General features: G+C 38.0%; 1 protein-coding gene across 2 annotated transcripts in view; it reads right to left on the reverse strand.

Annotated features, from left to right (window-relative positions):
* Positions 1 to 23115, reverse strand: part of LOC144680463 (uridine-cytidine kinase-like 1) — a 91768-nt gene that overhangs the window by 31280 nt on the left and 37373 nt on the right. For both annotated transcript variants that reach the window (XM_078541430.1, XM_078541431.1), the window contains exons 5-8: positions 21393 to 21464; positions 13910 to 14099; positions 6655 to 6716; positions 3720 to 3736 (exon numbers count right to left, since the gene is read on the reverse strand). In XM_078541430.1, the coding sequence (XP_078397556.1) occupies positions 3720 to 3736; positions 6655 to 6716; positions 13910 to 14099; positions 21393 to 21464 (341 nt within the window). The remainder of the gene's footprint in view (positions 1 to 3719; positions 3737 to 6654; positions 6717 to 13909; positions 14100 to 21392; positions 21465 to 23115) is intronic.

Raw genomic sequence — 23115 nt, forward strand, 5'->3', positions numbered from 1 at the left:
ACCCCAGTAACCGGCCAGTCCTATTTCTCACCACCACTCTGTCGCAAGGGTGTGGCAGGGGTGTTGATGGATAACATCACACTAAGCTGGTGACTTCTTTGCGATGCAACCAATGGAGCCATGGCGACCGTAGGTTTAGCAGGGCTGTCGTAGTGGTAGGAGGTTTAAAAGGACAACATTCTGTAAGGCTATCAACAGTGCCCAGGAGGCTCCGACCCCAGGATTGGCACCAATAATCCTTCATCATCATCTCTGTTCTTCTTGATTTACATTGACTCTTGGCCCCAATACTTCAAATTTAAAATGATGCCCTTTTCCTCCCTCCCCTCCCCCCCACCCCCGCCACTGGCAGCCAGGTTTCAACCACCTAGATTCCACACTTTAGAATTATCTCATTAAGTCTAATCCATGTTCTCTTTATCTTTAAGAACATCCTTAAAACCTACATCATTAATCAAGCTTTTGGTCATTCTTAATATCTTTGGCTGGGTGCCCAATTTTTCCCCCTTATACATTTGAAATGCTTTGTGATATTTTTCTCTGTTAAAGGTGCTTCATAAAATGGAAGCTGCTGTTATGTAGTTGTCTAACATGTAGATTGTTTTGTAGCTGAGTTTACATGGCAACAAAATGCACTTGTACTTGCAGAATTTTCTTTCTTAACATATATTTTCCAGCTTGATTCTTTTTTTTAAGTAATTTAACCAAGCATCAATTGTTGCTTTGATATGCAAAGCAGTTATGTTAACCAATTAGAGATAATTACATGCTACAGAAAATATTGCATAATTACGAACAAAAAAAATACATGTAGATTTGCCTGCCCTTTGTGCCATGAGGTTTGTGTAATGTGCATTTTTTATTCAAATTTGTTTCTCCATTGGAGGACAACCTGAGATGGGATGGCTCTCTAAAATGAATTGTGAAAGCAATATAAGGAAATACCTACTTCATACACCAATTATCCTATTCCTCGAGTGCAATAGAAGCACCTTTAACTGGAATCCTGTATTTGAAATCCATGATTTTTTTTAAAGAGAGGAATGCAATAAAAGGTGGGCCTAAATAGATTTAATTTTTTCAATCTCAAAGTCACTTATTTTGATCTCTCAGCCATTAAAGCTAAACTACAGGAGGATACATGTCAAAAGGTGGCTCCTATAAATAGTAGTCCGGGGAACAAAAAGCTACAGGAAAACATTTCAAAGATATTTGAGTCAATACATATAACTACCAAACTGATGTGTTCTGGAGGTTGACAGCTCCCTCACTTGTCATTGGTACCCTTGTATCCTGCACCCGCTAAGTCACCCATGATTTCACAAAGCCCTTCATTGCCTGTCATTTCCCAATGCAGTTTTCACTGACTTCCATCATCCCACTTCCAAAAAGGTCACCCATGGCCCATCATTTCCAACTCCTGCTCCAAGTTTATTTCTCCCTTTCATCTCCAAAGCCCTTGGATTTCAGCTCCCTGCACAGTCTCCATCTAAACTCACTCAATTAGTTGACTTCAGCCCAAAGTCCATTGTGACTCATGTTATCTTACCTAGTTTCCCCTCAACCTCTCCACAATGAGTTGATTACACCATTTCCCTCTACTACCTCTCCAGCATGCAGGATTGCCCTTGCATAGTTCCACTTCTATGTGTTCCAATACAGCAAGCACATCTCCAGAAATGACTTCACAACTTTCTTATGGTCTCCCAAGGATTCATCCTTCTTTACATGTTATTCTTCTGAACATTATCTGTAAACACAAGTAACTACAGATGTATATATACATCCACATGTATACTGATGACATTAAGCTGCACTTCTCCAGACCTGCTTAAATCTCATGACTGCCTCCATGCTGGCTGGCTGTCTTTTGACATGAAGTTGGCAAGACTCTCTCTTTGATATTCCCAAGTACTAATGTCTAAAGTTTCACTTGAATAATATTTAACCATTAGATGCACATTGTTCAATAATATGAAAATTGGCAATAATTTCCCATTAATTAATATACATTTAGACTAGTGTAAACAAAGGAACTTCATGCAACCTACAAATGATAAACCAAGGCTAGTTTCTCATCAGCAACCAAACATCAAAGAACAGCTTTACAACATGCTGAGAGTACTTAGTTTCATTTCAGTATTCCAAAATTCAATTTCAGTATTCATAGAGCACACAAATAATATAAGTAACATAGTTATACTGCACTGTTCAATATTAAGAAAACACAACAAACACCATCTCTATTTAAATAGATGGTTTAAACACAAGACAAGCTAAATACAGAATACCTTCAAAATTCAGTGCACACACATCTGAATACCAAACTTCTATGTTCACTCAGTTGTTTAATGTTCAAAACTTTCCAACTTATTAAAACTACTTGCAATGAATGCCAAGACAAGAAACAACTTAAGACGCAAAGAAGCTAAACAGCAAGAAAAATAAAACTAACTGCAAATTAACATTTCAGGGTTGAAAACAAAACTCAAAATACACAAGTTGTCCTCACATATCCCAGCGAAGTTTCCTCTGTTCAGTTCAGAATTATTCAATGCGAGACAATTGATGAAATAGTCATGGACAGAAAGAGAAGACATCTATATTAGGTGCTAGCACAAAGAAAAACACATATGCACTGAAAAAGCATTAGGGAGCTGTCCAAAATTCACTTTTGAAGCAAGACATTTCTGGAAAGAGAAAAGAGGCCAATTTCCTGATAGCCTATTAAATGTTGTAAAGAAATCAGAAGATCAGTAACATCACCTCTCCTCCCTACCCCAAGAATCAGATTCAGGAAAATCACTCACAAAATCCTTCAGGATGCAAATTTTTCCATATACAATTGATTTCACTAAAACACAATCCTAGGAAACTACAACAAAAATTTTATAGTAGGTGCTAGTCAGAGTGTTTCATACAGCTCCTCACGAAATGCAGGAGCTTTAGGGAAAAAAATGATGTTACTTCACAATCTCAATTTTGTTTTTTAAATTTGTTGCCGAGACGTGGGCAATACATGTAAAGCTGCATTTATGGCTCACTTCTGGTAGCCAAGAGAGAGGAGCAATATGACATTTATTTAAATGATTTTTGGACACAACCCAAGTGCTAGTTATTTAGATGGTATTTTGCAATTTCTCAGGCACTACTTCTAGATTATGTATATTTTACTTGAACACAAATGCAAATTAGATTATGTTGGTGGAATACAGCAATATTTCTGCACCAAAGAAGTATAAATGGCACGAATACAACATCTAACTGTTCCGTATAACCTAATTTACAATATTCAGATACAGAAATTTGGAAAAAATTTCAGTTGTATTAAATAAAATTGAATTATTTATAAGCAAAACTGATTAAATACTCAAAAGATCAGCTTTAATGCATTTTAGATAGTTTGGGCAGAATACAGCTTTTTTTAAAAGACACATAGCATAGGTAATTAATTAAATTTAAACAGAGAAAACACATACTTGTGGCTGAAAACATACCATTGAAATAACTAATTTCTGTAATTGGCTCTCTGCATTTAAATATCTTGGCATGTTATTAAAAAGGAAGGAGGAGATATTTGAAACAAAGACAGTCTGAGGCACATTGGGGCTCCAGTCAGCTGAAATTTTTTTTTTTGAAAGGCCATCAGTGGTGCCTATGGCTTCATCATGCTCCTTCTCCCTTTTTTCAGGCTCAAAACATCACTCTTTTTGTCATACCTTACAGTGATTTCACGCTGTGGTGATTACAGTAAATTCGTTCAGGATTTATCAAGTATTTCATTACCACACATGGGAGGAAAGAAATAAAAATGAAAGTCATTCTCATTTGTGGGATCATTCAATATCAAGCTGCAACTGTTCAAGTACAAAAAAGCAATCTGTGTGCATTTTGCCATGAATAAAGCCAGTTTTCACTTTCTTTTTGATTGATGTTATGAGCGAGGATATTCTTCCCAAAATATTCCATTATATATTATCTCATGTTGATTTGAATGTAGCTGAATATACATGTTGCACATAATTTTTTTAAACCAAAATGCATATTGTAATAGAATTGAAAATGACCATAGATTATATTATATAGAACTTATTATAGATTTTTACTAATTTTTTTTTTTACACAGTAGAAAAGTTGCATTGCATTCAGTGATCAAAGGTTTCAAACAGATATTCCAAATGTCATGTTAATCAGGAAGATGGCATATAAAAACACAAAATTAACAAAGGAAAATGTTGCTTTGGGAATTAAAGAAACAGCTATATTTGAATGTACTATTATACCAGATGTTATTTGGAAGTATCCATCTTACTTATTCCTAGAAGAATAGAATGAAGATAACACAATGAAGAGTTGCCTAATTTATGCAGGGTTAAAATCACACAAGGGGAAAACCTTCCTTTAAGATGTTTTTGATTTATGACACTAGAAGCATGACTGTATGTAGTACAAAAGGATAGTTTCATAACAGTTGTGCTAGTCCATATTTGCCGGAAGTCATACGCAGGGGGAAAAAAAGCAATTAACAAAATGCCCTCCATACAAGGCCTGGGAGGATGGCAGGGTGGCAGTCCAGTTTAGGAAGAACGCTTACCTTGTAAAATGAAGACGATCCTACAAGCTAGACTGCCCTTCTTAATCCGATATTCTCCACATTGTTGGGGACATACTAAAGTAGTACTTAAAGATGGAGGGGGAGGACTTTGAAGGAAACCTTAATAACCAATTGCATTTATATGGTCCTTTTAATGTAGTAAAGTGCCTCATATCACTTTAGAGAAGTGAGTGTACAAGCAAGTAGAGGACAAAAGTGGTGGAGGAGCTGAAGGTCAAGAATGTAGTTTTGGAGGAGGCTTTAAAAGTGGGAAACAGTATTAAGCCAATGGGGTTTGTGTGTTCCAGAACGTAGGCAAAGACAGTTGATTGCTCTGCATCTAAAGATGGAGTAGACAAACAAATGAGGACAAAATTGGAATACAAATTATGGACCTACAAACGGCTGGATGAGATTGCAAAGGGTGAGGCAAGTTACTGGAAGGACATAAAAATGAGGATTTCGAATTCCGTGCATCAGGGATGGAGAGATAGTGAAGGCCAGTGAGGGTAGGGAAACCAGCAACGTTTGCAGTGTAGAGACCGAATTTGGATATGCATCTTTCAGCAGCAATGGGGGAGTGGGCAAACTTAGAGTTGAGCGCTGTTGAGGAGGTAGAAATAAGCACTTTGGAGATATAAAGGACATGAGAGTTTGGGATCAAACAGAATTTTTAACATCACACACCATCGGGTTCAACTACAATATGCAGCTGAGAAGGGAGACAGATACAGAAGCTACAGTGGAGTTTTGGGAAGAAGTTATGTTTGCTAGAAAACATTCTCGTTCATCCACAACAGTCACATCACAGCAGGGAATGGTGGCTATGGGGTAAGAGCATGGATATTATTGTACACTTGGAGACCAATACCATGCCTACAATTGATATCACCAAGAGACAGCAAGTAGACACTTCCTCAACAGTGCCCAACTCTAACTTTCAAGGGAAATAGCACACCACAGTTGTAGTCACAAAAAACATCATTGGAAACCAAGACTGTCACAGTGGATTATAAACCAGATTGAAGGAATTTAAATAGGCAATAACAAGAAAGGTGGGTGTGGGTCTTGATGACAATGGTATGTTTGAAAATATTAAGAAAAGAACAGAGCTTAAAGATGGGCAGAAGATGAAGTAGACTTTCTAAGGAGCAGGATGATGCCAGTTTTGGAGACAGAAAAAAAAGGGGGCCACTGAGATGTCAGTCGCTATGTGACCAGGAGTTGGGTGGAGGACATAGGAGGCGAATCTCAAAACTAGCCTGATGAGGGGCTAGTGGGGAGAAAAACAGAAGAGAAGGACTCTTAGATCAGGGCTGGTCAAGACAAGAGTTGCAGCCATCATCACTTAGTGGAAAGGAAAGCTGGGCGAGGTGCCTTGGGTATGTCTGAAGCACCATCAGTTTTGCGCACTTTTGTGTTAAAATTTTACCCGATAATTTCAATAACATCTTAAAGGAGATCTTCTTTATGTGATGTTAATCCTTTGAGAATCTGGTCAGCTGCCATCTCACTTTGGCAATCCATTTAGGATGCTGAATGGGGACATTTATAACAACTTCTTTAGCAACAGCAATTATGACAATATTGCTCAACTGTTCTCAAAGCTTTGTTTTACTTGAAAATTCAATTTGTTCCAGTCTTATTCTGGCTAATTTCTAGCCTGTGAAACTTCATGTCAGAAGCACAATAGCATAAAATCTATTATTATACCTTTTGATTAATTAGCATTGCAATTACTCATTTTGTGATGTGAATTGGACCTCTTTCAGAATCTCAGATTAGATAATTGCATACAAATATTCTGCAATATTAGCTGTGGTCTGGTGTTGGGCTAGATTTGTACCACTAGTGAGAAAAGAGAGCACACTCATGGCAAACATCTTGGTCAATGTAACAACATAATTGTGAACAAGTAACAATGAAAACTTTTACTGCGATTTTCAAAGTAAAAAATAAACATGCAAGAAAAGTGTTTTATTAAGGATAAGCATAATTAAGTAAAAGAAAAAATAGACAAAAAGAATTAACATTTTAGAATAGCCACGAGCCATACTTACCTTTTCAAGCTGACTATGGACATGCTGGACAATCAGGTCAAGAGCAACAAAGTTTTCTCCACCTGATAAAACAGAGAGATGCAAATGTGAATTATACAAACATTTGGGCCCAGATTTTGGGATTAGCAGTGAAGTGACGGTGCTTGCTTCTGATTTTAAAAAAATATGTCCATAAAGAACCAGCAAGCTGTGTGAAATGAATTTCACCTTTTCTGATGTTAATTCCATTCTGGTGCCAAAGGTGATCACTAGCATCTAGCAACAGTGATGTTATTAAGCAGGCTAAGCAACTGATCAAATTGAAGAAATCTCACAGACAGCATATCAGAAGTAACAAGGTTTCACTACTCATTTTTATAATATAACAGAAAGCAAAATAGAGATTGGGAGATAAACATGGGATTAAGGGAGAAGCTGAAATCATAAACTTTAAAAAAATGTTTCTTTCAAAAATCCATGGATTTTTTAATCATAGAATGGAGAAATTTGACATTCCGCAAATATAGAGTTAATTTTTCAGGGCCAGAGAGGTTGCTCATCAATAATTATGACTTAGCATGCCATTAAAAACCCATTTACACATTATTCACTAAGGTTCAATGCTTTCAATGTTTTGTACAACAAGAATAGTGTAAAATGTAGAAGCTCACAAATTCAGTGATGTCTATTTGATTTCCATCCGTGAAGACTTCAAACACACAAGCTTTGGTGGAACGGTGAATCACTGATAGCAACTACTGGATTTCATGGGCAGAATTTTGCCCTTGGTGTGCAGGCTCGGCGGGGGCAGTCGGGAAGCCGACTGCTGCCCGCAATCGGTACTGCACCGCAATTTCATACTGGTGGGCCAATTAAGGCCCGTCCAGCGTGGAACTCGAGCGGCAGCGCTGAGCGGTACCTGTGCAGGCGGGGGGAGGCGGGCGAGCGTGAGTGAGCGCTTCAAAGTCTCCCTGAGGCACAGAGCTACCCCAGGGAGATGGAGCGCTGTCTAAACATAAAATAAAGAAAATAGAAATGTCATAAAACATGTCCCCCTTATGTGACTTTGTCACATGAGCAAGGACATGTTTTTAATTCAAGTGTAAAATTTTTATTTGATTTTTATTTGCTTTAGTTCATGTGGATGAGGCTTCCTAAAAAGTGTAAAGGCTGCTTAGCCTTTTCGCCTGCCCGCCAACCATTAGGTTGGACGGGCAGCATAAATTTGAATTTAATTACCTTTCTAATGGCTTAACAGGCCTTTTAATCATCGGCAGGCGTGCTGCCGACTCTGGTGCACGCCCATCAAACGAAATATCGTGGGACGCTTGCCCAACGTCACTGCGCATCATTTTACCCGTGACCAGGTTCAGGCGCGCACCCGCCCGCCGAGCTTAATATTCTGCCCTGTGTTTGACTACACATATGCAGACACCAGAGGTTGGGTCAGTTTCTCAGAATAACAATGGTGAACACTGACAATTTTGTACCACAAAATCCAGGCTAATAATTCAGTGATAGATCGGATCATTGTTCTTATTTTTAAGTTATAAAGCTGCAACTAATTGAGTGACAAGTCCAACAACTTTTTTTTGAAACTGAAGTAAAGAATATGGTGAACAATTATGTGGCAATCTGATTGCGAACAAATATCCATGAACCTGCTCTTGCAAAAGGCAGATCCAGGTATAATGACAAGATTCTAGGGAAATCTGATTACATGGCTCATGGCTGTTCATTCTTGAAATCACGTGCATTCTCCATACATACTTATCAAGATAAAGTATACTTTTGCATCAAGGAACCAAAGTGCTGACTACACCGTAAAACAGAACAATGGCATTCCAGATAGTGAGGGCTGAACTTGTGGCCCCATCACACTGGCAACAGAAAAGTCTGTATCTCAAACACAAGTAAAATGATTATTTTGCAACAGCAATTAGATTGTTAGGATATACCCACTGCACACATTGACCCAGATGCAGTGAGTGCAACTAAGTGTGGCCTGCAATAAGGACTGCTGAAGTAATTTGAAGATTCTGAAATACTTAAATGCAAACAACCTCAAGAGATAAAAGCTTTTCCAGACTTCAGAAATATTGAAAATAGTTTTAAGATATTTGGCATGCTTTTGAAAGGCTGTTGGACAGAAAGGGGAAAGAAGTGTAAGAGAAGGTAAACTCAGTGTAGAAGCACAAGACTGAGCCTGGCGGCACATGTTGGAAAACACTATTCAAACTAACTCTAATGACTGACAAAATGGACATGCTGCTGTATTAAATGGATAGGAGTGGTTGCCCTGTTCAACTGTACAGGGCATCCTCCTGACAAGACAGCAGTGCACCATGCCTAGGACTATGTACAGAACCTCTAGGATCCAGGAAACATTTACCAGGTAAACAGCCCAAGATTACATGCCACATAATGCTGTTAACAAACCTATTCCACAGTTACTACTTGCTCATGCATAGCCTTCACACAACCTTACAGAACTTACATTGCATTTAGTGCATAATCATGCTGTGGCAAGGCATACATTTAAATTCGAAATTACAATTGAAAATGTTACAACAAACATCTTCCAAGAGTTTCACACATCAAACCATTTCAACATAAACACAGTCACTTACACTGAAGATGGCCTTCAGGTTGGTCATATGGCAGTCAATGACTACTGTCCGAAAAGCACCAGTGCAGTTATATTGGGCAGCTGTGCCACGCTGTTTATTCAGTGGGAAAATCTTTTGTTGGGATGTCATTTCCTCATAGAAGGTGAGGAGCATGGTCAGAGAGGATGTCCCCTCTTCAGAATCCATATCAACGACTATTTATTTTGTACAAATAATACTGATTTTAAATAATTGGTTTATTTTACAAGGAATGAAAATGACAGTGATAGGTCTATTGTTGACTACATTTGTTGTTTCGCCCTTTTTGATTATGGTGTCCATATGGGGTAATTTCCAATCTACTGCTACTTGCTCCACTATTTGGTGCCTCCTCATAATGTTTGCAAAAGTTTCTCAAATTGCGTCTCTCATCCCTTACAGTATCGTGGGATAAATCGCTGAGGGAGACTGGACGTTTTAAGGTGGGCTTGTTAAGTCTCTGATAGCTGTGTAGCTCAAGAACATGATTACGGTATTTCTCGATTTTGTTAAGTCATTAACTTAAGCTGATTTGAAGTTTGGGGTCTCATTATAATATGACTGGCAGACTGGTTGGATGATGGTACCAGCAGCAAGCTCCCAGCTGAGCTACTCCATGCAATTTCTAGTAGTGCTCACAAATTAGAATATTTGAAATACTAATGTACCTCTTAAAAGGGAGTATGATTTGGGATGGAGGGGTGAGTGGTTTGACAGAGCGGGGAGATTGTACCCCTTCATAAACCACAAGCAATTACACCTTCAGCTAACTATAAAAAAACCTCAACCAGTATGGCTTGGTTTTACACGTGAGAATGTTCAGCCTTTTTGCCATCCAAACTCTTTTCTCAATTCAAGGTCTTGCTTGCAAGAGATTCGTGAGATTCTAACCCGCTTGCAGCAAAAAGCTTCAAGCACCTGGAAAGTATAGTTGCATGAAATAGAGCCAGCCACTCACTTGCCCTGTTCTCGACAGACAGGATGTGCTAAAAATTCCCTTAGGGGGTCAAATTAGATACGCTGCATACAAGTGATTTACCAGTATATTTTCTATGCAAATTTATCATTTAATTCTGCATCATCAGAGAGGATATTATTTGAAATGAAATCAGAACAGGCAGAGTCATACACGGCATTTAAATGTGGATTATCCACCCCCACAACAGCATGCTTGGAGTACAAAACTTGATTTGGAGGTACATAATTTGTATTACAGCTTGCAAGATCATCCAATGTCCCTCAGGAAAACATCTTATGTTTTGATTATACTTGAGGAATGAAAATTGTCACCAGGTAGCCTTTGGACACCATCAGGGCTGGCTGCCAAGATGCAAAGCAAGTACTGGGTGGAGAAGTTACTAGAATTTGTTAATGTGGACAGAGGGATAGATGGTGTGCTTGGACAAATATGAAGTGATCAAAGCCAGCATGAATTTGTACAGGATAATGCATGTCAAATAACCTAATGGAATTTTCTGAGGTTGTCATTAATGTGGTAGGTAAGGGAGTGTCTGTGGACTTCCCCAGGTGGCATTTGATAGTGTTTCACAGAAGACACTATTAGGAAAATGAAGGTAACCTTTTGACATGGTTGCAGAATTGGTTAGGAGATAGGAGACAAGAGTAAGGGTAATGGGTATGTACTCCAATTGGCACAATGTGACTGGTGTGGTCCTCCAGGGATCTATACTGGGGCCTCAGCTTTCTACAATATTTATAAATCATTTAGATGAAGGAATAGAGAATCATATATCCAAGGTTTCCGACAACACTTAACTTAGGTGGCACAGTATGTAATGTGGATGGGAACTGAAAGTTGCAAAGGGACAATGATAGCAGGACAGTGACATACGAAGTTTAACATGGGGAAATGGAAGTTTAACCATTTTGGACCCAAAGAAGATAGATCAGAATAGTTTTTAAATAGCGAGAAGGTTGGAACTGTGGAAAAATTACAAAAACTAGTGGAAAGATAAAAAATATAATTAAAAAAGGTTAACTGAATGTCAGCCTTCAAATCAAGGAAGCTAGATGGCTCCTGTTGTATAAAACTCAGGTTAGACTGCATCTGGGGTGTCCATTTAATTCTGGGCAACACACCTCAGGAAAGATATACTGACCTAGAAGTGGTACAGAGCATATTCACCAGAATGATACCGGGCTAAAAGTTAAAAATTATGAAGAATGGCTGTATAGACTAGGTTTGCATTCCTGGCATATAGAAGATTTAAGGGTGGGAATAAAAATTAACTAGCACAATAGCTTAGGTCCTAGGGTTTTATGTAATATAGGAATAAAAAACAATGTGCAATGCCATCTGTGGCAAGGCCACTTTGTGGTTGCTCAGTATATGCTTTATCTAGAATTAATCAAGCTCATTATTACTTCACCAGCATATGGAAGGTGCAGAAAGTGGTCAATAGCGAAACATTTAGAGAATTATTAAATAAACCTTGGCAAATATTTACATTAATTAGGCAACTACTCTAGTGATTTTTCTAGTCGACTTTCCCAGAAAAATCAATGTTGACTCAGCAGCACATAGATTCCGACTGAAATTATGGCCTTTATTTCTAGAGGAATTCTTCAAAATTTTAAGGCATGGCATAATTTCTAGAGTCAATGAGCATTTAGTGAAGAACTGGGGTGTAGAGCTGAGATCAAAGGGTAAATACATGCTACTTAAAAATACTTCAAGTTCTGTTCTCTCTATTGGGCAACTTAGAAATGCTTAAGCAAAGCTCAAGGATATTTTACTTTTAATTTTAGGCCCACTAGTTTAGTGAATAAAGTGAAATTCCATTTTTATAACACAAAAATCTGGGGTTTTTAACAAGTGCTTTGGAGGTTACATACTATAATTTTTCCAATACATCACTAAAGAAGTTATTATGGCAGGGAAGCATTTGACTGAGTGTGGCATCAAGGAGCCGCAGCAAAACTGGAGTCAATTGGAATCGGGGGGTGGTCAGGGGGAAACTCTCCACTGGTTGGAGTCATACCTAGCACAAAGGAAGATAGTTGTGATCTTTGGGGGTCAGTCATCTCAGCTCTTGGACATCACTGCAGGTGTTCCTCAGGGTAGTGTCCTAAGCAAAACCATCTTCAGCTGCTTCATCAATGACCTTCCTTCCATCATAAGGTCAGAAGTGGGGATAATCACTGATGATTGCACAATGTTCAGCATCATTCACGACTCCTCAGATACTGAAGCATGTTCAAATGCAGCAAGTCCTGGGCAATATCCAAGCATGGGCTGACAAGTGGCAAGTGTGGTGCGAATGTTACAAGTGCCTGGCAATAACCATCTCCAGTAAGAGGGAATCTAGCCTTCGCCCCATTAAATTCAATGGCATTACCATTGCTGAATCCATTATCAACATCCTAGGGGTGACCATTGACAAGAAACCAAACTGGACTAGCCATATAAATACTGAGGCTACAAGAGCAGGTCAAAGGCTCGGATGCCTGCAGCAATTAACTCAGCTCTGACTCCCCAAAGCCTGTCCACCTTCTACAAGGCACAAGTTAGGAGTGTAATGGAATACTCTGCACTTGCCTGGATGGAGTGCAGCTCCAACAACACTCAAGAAGCTTGACACCATCCAGGACAAAGCAGACCGCTTGATTGGCACCCCACCCACAAACATTCGCCCCCTCCACCACTGACACACAGTAGCAGCAGTGTGTACTATCTACAAGATGCACTGCAGGAACTCAGCAAAGCTCCTTTGACAGCACCTCCCACACCCACAACTGCTACCATCTAGAAGGACAAGGGCAGAAGACACATGAGAACACCACCACCTGGAAGTTCCCCTCCAAGCCACACACCATCCTGACTTAGAAATTTATTGCCATTCCTTCACTGTCGCTGGGTTAAAATCCTGGAACTCCCTCCCTAAGAACACTATGGGTGTACTTACACCACATGTACTGCAGTAGTTCAAGACGACAGCTCACCACCACCTTGTCAAGGGCAATTAGGGATGGGCAATAAATGCTGGCCTAGCCAGCAATGTTAACATCCCATGAGTGAATTTAAAAAAAGGCAGATCTGTTATCAGTGACACCTCCAACAACTAGAAGTAGGCAAGTCATCAAAGAAAATAATCTAACAGAAGTTCTCCATGCAGATGTGGCATTGCCTCTGAAGTGAAGATGGTCCATTTGCAAGAAAACTACCTCAGAATGCAGTAGATGCTGGGACGCTGAATAAATTTAAGGAGGAGATAGACAGATTTTTAATTAGTAACGGGTTGAAAGATTATGGGGAGGGGGCGGGAAATTGGAGTTGAGGCCGAAATGAGATCAGCCATGATCGTAACGAATGGCAGGGCAGGCTCGAGGGGCTGAATTGCCCACTCCTGCTCCTAGTTCTTATGTTCTAAAATATCATATTTTAATTTTATGACGCAGAGTTCAAAAGTCCCAGGTTAAAATTCTGATCTGTTCTCTACTCCCTTTCCCTGAGTCCCAATTATAACTTACATATGTAGAGGACGCTAACTTTAAAAAAAGATAAACACTTCCATAAAAGAAGCCAGGTACATTTTTCAAATTCTTGCATTATTCAATTCAACAACTGAACCAATCAAGTCCCAGTTAATTGTATAGGTGATTCTTACCTCGAGGAACTACAATGTCTGACAGCTGTACAGTTGGCTCTATGTACTGTTCAAAGGCAGGCTTGACAAACTTGTTGTACTGTTTGATGACACCAACAATGTCACGACCCCTCTCGGATATATCTCTTTTTAAGCGTCGGACAAGTCTTATGTCAGAATCAGTATCCACAAAAACTTTCATATCCAAAAGCTGAAGACAAAGACAATTCAAAAGAAATTCCATCATTTTGCATGAGTGAAAAAAGTCTGCCATGTTTAAACTTACATTAACATTACAATGTTTCTACTGATACAACGAAACCCAGCAATACAAAGATACTTTGCCTGAGTAGTAATTATAATAGATGCATAGGAAACTAGCTAGCAGAAAACAAACCAGAGTCATAGAATGATACAGAAAGAGGCCATTAGGCCTAACATAATATGTTTGATGCATTATTACTATTAATTATTATATTCTACAAAGGATGCATGTGGGTTTTGAATTATACATGAAAATGTAGCAAGTTTGTATAAATGCTGCTCTCTTCATCTTCCTCTTCCATGAGGGTAATCCTGCAACAATTTCAGCAAGGATAATTGGATAGCAGCAACCAGGAATTTATGCTGTATTTTATCCTCTCTCCCAACCCAGAACAAAGAGTTGGCAGCGTTCCATGTTAAATTATAACTAAATAGCACACTAAAATTCTTGCAATCCCATTAAGTATGGGAAAAAATTGCACCATTTTTGAATTGCTGTCATATAACATCTGTAAGGAAAAATCAAAAAATATAACCTGTCTCTGCATACTGTGATATAAATAATTTACTTTTAACTCTTTTTTTCAATACCTTGTCCTTTCTTGTATGTAATGATCAACACAATCTGCTTGTGGTTTTCCCCAACTAGAGCTTACTTTGTGTTTCTTTTTAAGCTATCTTGCACTGCACAAGTCCCATGCACATAGGGTTTTCTATTCATACTGGTGAGTCTTTAAACCAGGTCACTTGACACTCACATACTAAGTTCTTATTCCCATCTAAATTTTTTTGTAGATACAATGCACCAACATTCACTTTACCATATGCAATGTGCACAGAGTCATCTAAGTCAAGTCCTTCAAAGCAAAATTATCTAATATACTATTTGCCCTGGCAACTATGGTCCTGGGTGAGTAGGAATTTATAAAAATGACTTCAGTTTCAATGCAGGAATAAAAATTCCTCGTGGATTATGGGGTAAGGTTATGCTTCCTAAATAAATTTCCCTTGTTATCTACGCCATGATATTTGATTTATCATTTCATTTAATACAAGCAGCTAATGCTGAGCATACTGTTAATCAAATCTGAGGTAAAGTGATATAGCTACCTACATTATTCTACTGATTGTAATATTCACCAACTCTAATGCGTACTCAATGTGCATCTTCCTTGTAAAAGCCTTGTATTTATTATTTATCACTTCTACTTATTTATTTGAAACTAAAACATTCCTGATGTTTCTTGTATTACAGTAATATCACACATTTGTAGAAAAACTTTTCTTCTGAATGGCTTCAATGAGTATGCAGTTAAGTTGCCTTCACCACAATGATAAACAACATCTTCATATAAGTTCACTAATTCAAGATAATACAACCCTGCCAGCAAAAACAATAGTAAAAACTTCTATTACGAACAAATTGGTCTTGGGAAAAGTGGCTGCCTGTGTGCACTTCCATCTTCACCAATTTATGGAATCGATAAAAATGTGTGATGGAAAATATGATTATGAGTAAGTATTTGTGGCATCCCCAACTTTAAAGACTTATGTATGTCATGAAGCTATTAATGTATATAATATTTTGGGAAATATTTTTCTTTTAAAATAGAGGTTTAGTCTGTGGGTGTGTCTTAATTGGATTAAAGCCAGCTGGTCTGGGTGCTTTGATGGGTACTAGTTTTGATATGGGAGAGAGGTAGTGTGCATTTGCATTTTTTGAATAGAGCATTCAAGAAGTGGGGTGAAACTTCGACGCCTATCTAGCAGATACCAAGCAATATGTTTATATTATTAATAAAATTGATACTATGAAAGGGGTTTCATTGTTAAAAGGTGAAGTTGAAAGAGGCTGGTGAGACAATGGGCTGAATTCTCCCCCCCGTTGGGGGGGTTGTGTGAGGGCGGGCAGGAGCGAGCGCGAACCCAATCGGCGCCCCCAATCGGGTGCGCGCCGCAATTTTCCATGGGCGGGCCGGAAGGGCTGTGCGCTTCCTGTGCAGGGGCAGGGGGGGGGGGGGGATTCCCTGAGTTGGGGCCTGCGCTCTTTCACACATGCGCACGAAAGAGCGCAGAAATCTCCCTGAGGCATGGAGGTGCCTCAGGGAGATTAGTTTTTGTCTTGAAAAATGTAGTAAAGGTGAAAAAAAATTTTAAGGACATGCCCCCTCATATTAAACTGTCACGTGAGCTGGGACATGTCCATTAATTTTTTGTAAAAATTTATTTAATTAATGATCCCTTCATGAAACCTCATCCCGCCTGTCGATGAGGTTTGATGAAGAACACGAAGGCCGCCTGGGCTCTTCGCCTGCCTGCCAACCTTAAGGTTGGACGGACAGCATTCTTAACAGCTTTAAAGACTTTGTTAATGGCCTTATTAGGCCATAACACTTAAAATTATAGGTTATGACAGTTGTTTAAAGTTTCACTCTGGGATTTTTAAATAACTCAGCGTTACCAACTGCATCGGTCATAACAACTGGGGGCTCTTGCCGGAATAATAACATTTCTAATTCCTCGATTGGTTGGAATCGCTGAATCTTAAGCTTACAAGTATGAGAGGCACTTTGGGTTCAGGAGTTGGTGAGGTATTTTAGAAGTGGTGAGGCTGTAAGATGACTTTGGCAATTGCTAAGACTTGTCTGGGAGTAGAAGAGATAACTCTGATTGGGTTGGAGAAAATAACCAAAAGTAAGCTAACAGAGTTGGCGGATAAGTTAAAATTGGGGCTACCTGCGGGGGCTGGGAAATCTGGTATAGTTAAAAGTATAGCACAGCATCTACGGTTGGGAGTGAAACCTGACACTAGTGAGTCACAGCTGGAGGGAGGGAGACTTCAGCTGCGAATGAAAAAGCTTGAATTTGAAGCAAAGGACAGAGAAATGGCTTTTAAAAGGGAATTAGAAATTGTGAAGATGGAGAAGGAGGAAAGAGAAAGAGAGAGAGAGAAAGAGAATTCCAACTGAAAATGTTGGCAGTTAGAAAAGAGATGCCAATAGATGAGGAAGGATTCGTCTCCAGAGTAGAACCCAGTGGGGATATGTTTAAATTTGTACAAGCTCTTCCAAAGTTTGAGGAAACAGATATTGAAGCATTCTTTATTTCATTTGAGAAGCTAGCTAAACAGATGAAATGGCCACAGGAAAACTGGACATTATTATTACAGTCTAAGTTGTCAGGCTTGAGGTATATGCTTCGCTTTCCGGAGAAATGTCGGTGAATTATGATGTGGCGAAAAAAGCTATTTTGAGTGCATATGAGTTGGCTCCTGAAGCATACAGGCAGAAATTTAGGAATATGAGAAAACAGCCTGGGCAAACTTATACTGAGTTTGAAAGAGTAAAACAAAGTAATTTTGACCAGGCATTAAAAATAGAGGCAACATATGCAGCTCTTAGGGAAGTCATTCTTATGGAAGAATTTAAAGATTCAATCCCTTCGGTAGTGAGAACTCATGTGGAGAAGCCGAGGGTATGTCATGTAAATATGCCTAAAAAGTACTCTGACAAGGAAGAGGAACAAAAAGAGTTGTCAGTGATGGTGGATGATGAGAAAGGGCTAGAAGTGCAGGACCCTGAAATTGATTTTCCTCTATTCAAATTGGATAATGAGGGGGTGCTTGAAAATTTAAATGCAATATTGAGTTACCTTTCAAGCAAGTGTCAAAGTGATTTGGAAAAGCTATTGCAGTCACACAAATCTATTTGTGGAAATAAGTTGGGAAAGACACATTTAGCTTAGTATGTATAGAAATATCATCTTCAATAAGGCAACAACCTTATAGATTGAATCCAGCAAAGTTATCACAAGTACAAAAAGAAATTGATTTCATGCTTCAAAATGATACCATTGAGTCTAGTTGCAGTAAATGGAGTTCGCCTGTTGTACTGGTACCGAAACCAGATGGAACACAAAGACTGTGTGTGGACTATCAAAAGGTGATTCAACTGCATCTGTCATAACAGTAAAGCTCACAACATGCACAAACCTTCACTTTAGTCTTGTAGGAAATCAATTAAAAAAATATATATTTAAAAAGAGAAATGTGATACATGCAATGCATTTTAAAACCCTGCATTTTTTAAACTTTTCACCTTGATACATCAATCCACACTAACATTCTTGATCAGGATTGACAGAGTCTACACTGTGGGTATCACCTTACAAATCAATCTCATTCTATGGTCCCACACTTGCCACTTTGGTAAATCCGTTGCATGAATTTCAGTTTCAACTAAGATCTAATCTGAAGTAAATTATGATATGCCAACTATGAGAGGAATGCTTTAATAATAAACTTCATTTATACCCTCTGAAATGGATTTAAAAAAAATCAATTCCAAGTTATTTTTGAAGTACCGATGAATAAAATGTTTAAAGGTTGGTGTGCTTTCCCACAATATCCTTAACATACAGAATTGCTACATTCGCTTCAGTTTTCACTGTTTTATTCATACAACAAAATGAAAGCTTAAGCCTTCTTGCCCAGACATAACATTCATACTGCTCCATTAACTATATTATAATCAGCCTCCACAGATCATTGCGGTTATAACTCAATGGGATAAAAATAGAGATATATTGATGAAGGCAGAGGCGTGGCTGAGGTGCTAATTGAATATTCTGTACCAATGTTTACCATGGAAGAGGGCAATGCCAAAACAATGGTTAAAAAAACTATGGTAAACGAGGAGGCTGTTGGGATACAGGATAAGAGAAAAAATAAAGAAGCAGTACGAGAAAGGCTGGTAGTTCCTAAGGTGGGATATGTTACCTGGGTGGGTTGCATCATAGATAGTTGGAAAGTAAGGATAGAAATTGGAGAGGTATTTGTAACCATCTCCACTTCCTCCTTAAATACGGTGTGGGGTGCAAGGGACTATGGATTGCAATTATCACACTCTTGTTCAAATAAAGGGAGTGGGATAGACTTGGCAATTACAGGCAAGTCAGTTTAATGTCAGTGGTGGGCAAGCTTTTAGAAGCAATAATCCAGGAGAAAATTAACAAGGCACGTGGTCTCTCATGGACCAACAAAGGAGAGGCAGCATGAATTTTTCTGAGGACAAATCACGTTTGACTAACTTGGTTTAGTTTTTTGAATAGGTAACAGAGAAGGTAGAAGAGGGCAGTGCAGTTGATGTTGTATATATGTAGACTTTCAAAATACCTTTGGTAAAATAAGCCTGTTAGCAATATTGCAGCCTTTGGGACAAAAAAGAGTCAGTAACAGCATGGATATAAATTGTCTAAAGGATACAAAACAGATTTATGGTGAATTGCTGTTTTTTGGACTAGAAGGAGGTGGAGGTCCCAAGATTCAGTACCAGGGCTACCACTTTTCTTGACATAATGGGGGTTCAGGGAACAAATTCAAAATTCGTAGATGATACAAAACTTGGAAGCGTAGTAAATAGTAAGGAAGATAGCATTAGACTTCAAGATGAGATAGACAGGCTGGAGGGATGGACAAACACACGGTAGATGAAATTTAATGCAGAAAAATGTGAGGTGATATATTTTAGTAGGAAGAATAGAGAAACACAATATATGCTAAATGGTACAATTTTAAAGAGGGTGCAAGAGAGAGACCCAAGGGTGCTTGTGCACAGATAATTGAGCATAGCAGGGAAAGATTAACAAAGCAGTTAATAAAGCATATGGGATCCTGGGTTTTATGAATAGAGGATTGAAAACCAGGAGGTTATGCCAAACGTATATAAACACTAGTTCGGCACCAGCCTGAGTATTGTGCCAAATTCTCGGCACCATACTTTAGCAAGGGCGTGAAAGCTTTGGAGAGGGTACAGATGATTTTTACTAGAATGGGTCCAGGATTGAGAAATTACAGTTACACAGATAGATTGGAGAAGTTGGGATCGTTCTCCTTAGAGCAGGGAGGACCAAGAGGAAATTTCTTAGGGAGGTTTTTGATAATGAAAAGGCACAGACTTAGGTATTTGGCAAAGCACCCACTGGCGACATGAGGAAAACTTTTCTTTTTTTGCACAAGTGGTTAGGATTTGGAATGCACGACCTACAAAATGAAGGCTGCAGATTAAATATTAGTCTTCAAAAGGGAAGTGAATAAATATTTGGAGGAGACAAACTTGCAGGGGTGTCTGGAAAGGCCAAGGGAGCAGGGGCAAAATTCCCTCCAAGCTGTGTGTAAGTCTGGCCATGCGACAACCAAGAAGTTACCACGCAGGCAGCTTACAAGTCGTTCCCTTTAGAAATACTATGCTGATCACCAAAATATATCTTTGTCACTATCCTTACTCTTCTCGTATATGCTCCTCCTTCAAGCATCCAACCTTATTCCTAGTGGTCAACCTTCAAAATCCTTGTTAGCTACTGTGCAAGTAACCATACATTTCATCTAAAGCTACAAATTATGTTAATCAAGTAAAGCACAGGGTAACAATCGTGTTTCTGTATTTTTGATTTTCTGTATGATTTCACTTTTCCATGATCATTAACAACATTGAACCTTTTTCAAATCAAATGCAATGTACTTTAATGATCATAATAGCAGTTGATAACCAACTTCTTCATCAATCTCTAAGGGCAATTAGGGATGGGCAATAAATGCTGGCCTAGCCAGCGATGCTCACATCTCAAAAATGAATAATAAAAATTCTTGTCACCTGAGAACTTTTTTGATGGTAAAAAGAAAGGAGACAATTCACAATGTTTCGGGGGAGTATGAGATCATAAGCCACCATTAAGTTATAAAGGTAGAACAAAGTTTCAGTTCTGTAACAAAGAAAATAGACTGGAAACTACATTTTGAAAATGAAAATTCAGCTCCTGTACTGAATTTAAAAGACTATATGCTATGATACATTGGCCACATTGGATTTTTTAAATATATTTTAAACTTCTGAATTAAGGAGATTTTGAAGGAACTTAAATTTTGACTACTTAAATGGAATAACGGGCAGCTAAATAGAAAGATATTTCATATAGAAAACTGTAACATATGACAAGAATACAGAACTTAGATAATTCCCACTCTGTCATCAATTATTTGATTTTCATGCGAAATCAATTTTGTATTCAAACGTATTACATTTCAGCTTAAGGGATTCAGAGCACTACGTTCCAGAAAACTTATTTTTGTAAGTATTTTTACTCTCAACATACTACTATTCAGTATTAGACACAGTGGTATTTAATGGGTTATGGTGCTTAAACAGTTTTTGTTTAAGTATTCCAACAAAAAATAGCTATGCACCTTTAGGAGTTCCTTGTTGGCAAATGAAAGAATCCCTTCGAAGATCACAACATTTGCTCCATATACCGTTTTCTGCAAAAACAAACAAAAGTTAACGAACAGCATACAATACTAACACGTTATAGATTATGTTTAATGCTACCATAAAATAGGCTATCAGTATTAATTTAACAAATGATTGGCAAGCACTGGCTGCCATGGGGGCAGAGGGGAAATGGTTAGATCATCACCTTTCTACTTCTGACATTGAATCCAATCTATTGAAAAATGACTGGCAAGCGCTGGCTGCCATGGGGGGGGGGAGGCGCAATGCTTAGAACATCACCTTTCTACTTCTGACATTGAATCCAGTGAGACACAACAATTTCTGCTTACTTTGTTAGCTATAAAGGGTGCTTCTTGCACAGAATTATTTTACTCAGTTTCAACTTGATTTCAATTGAACATGACTGCATTTACATAATTACACACAGATTAGGATATGACTTGGGGACCAGAATAAATATTAACAAATATATGAAGTGTTTTGTTTAAACCGATTACACTTATTTCACTAAACCTGAAAGCAATCATTTTTTACCACATAAAATTGAAACTGATTTGATACTCAAAATATTAAATGTTGAATTTCCAATTTCTATCACGCATACCATTTATAAATACATATATCATTATCCAGGACATCACCTCAATCTTTCCAAATGTTTTCTCCTTAAGTTAATTACGACTATGGTCAAAAAATGTATTCCTTAAAATTGGAAAAGCTATTCTCTTTCAAACGTATTTTCTCTTAAGAGTAAGACATTTTCTTAAGAATTTATCCTAATTTGGTTCAATATTCCAGAATCCACAAATGAGAATTTAACAATTTAAGTTTTAAGTATAATACTAAATATTTTCTATTATTACATATTAAAGTACAAATTTATTTATTAAAAACACAAAGAGAACTATGAACTACAGACCTGATATTAATGCTAACATTGTGCAACCAACAGATCTAGCACTGCTTGAAAAATGTGTTTATATGGAATCAATCATTAAAATCATTCTGGTCAGCCAGGCCATTTGAAATCTAAAATTGGCAATAGAATAGCCAAAATGTGGAAAAAGAACTATATTAAAAATATTAGGCCATTTTACAAATAACCTGTTAACTGCCTTTTACTCACACAAAGGTAGAATTACAATCTGCATAAAGGTTTCTTAATGTATATAGTAACAGAGTACGTAATAAGTGCTAAACAATTACAGCTAATCAACTCTTTTTCAGGAAATAGTAGTAGTGTCCAACAACTTTCACCATTAGTGGCTGATTCCTTATCCCCTCAAACATTAAAAAGATCTTTAACAGACTCGGTATGTTATGAAAACATGTCATCAAGTTTCAGGATTATCTAACTACAGAAAGTTGAAATAAGATTCTCAAGAATAAAACACCTCAAATTCCAGAGATAAAGCACTGCCCTTTAAAGGTTAATTCAGCAACAAATCAACACTTAAGTTTTACAATTCATCAAAATTAAATCTCAACATAGAACTCTTAGTTTCTTTTGCTGGGATAAATTTAAAGCTTAGAACATAGGCATCTTAATATTGTTATTGCCGGCAGTTTAATGCATATGTCACTGTGCTTAATCCATTTGCCAGCCTGCTAATGCAAAAGTTAGCAAGTGTTTTTCATTCATTGATGGGACTTGATTTGAATTTTCTAGAAGAGCTT

This window comes from Cetorhinus maximus, chromosome 5, assembly GCF_964194155.1.
Source record: "Cetorhinus maximus chromosome 5, sCetMax3.hap1.1, whole genome shotgun sequence".
In the NCBI taxonomy this organism is placed as follows: domain Eukaryota; kingdom Metazoa; phylum Chordata; class Chondrichthyes; order Lamniformes; family Cetorhinidae; genus Cetorhinus; species Cetorhinus maximus.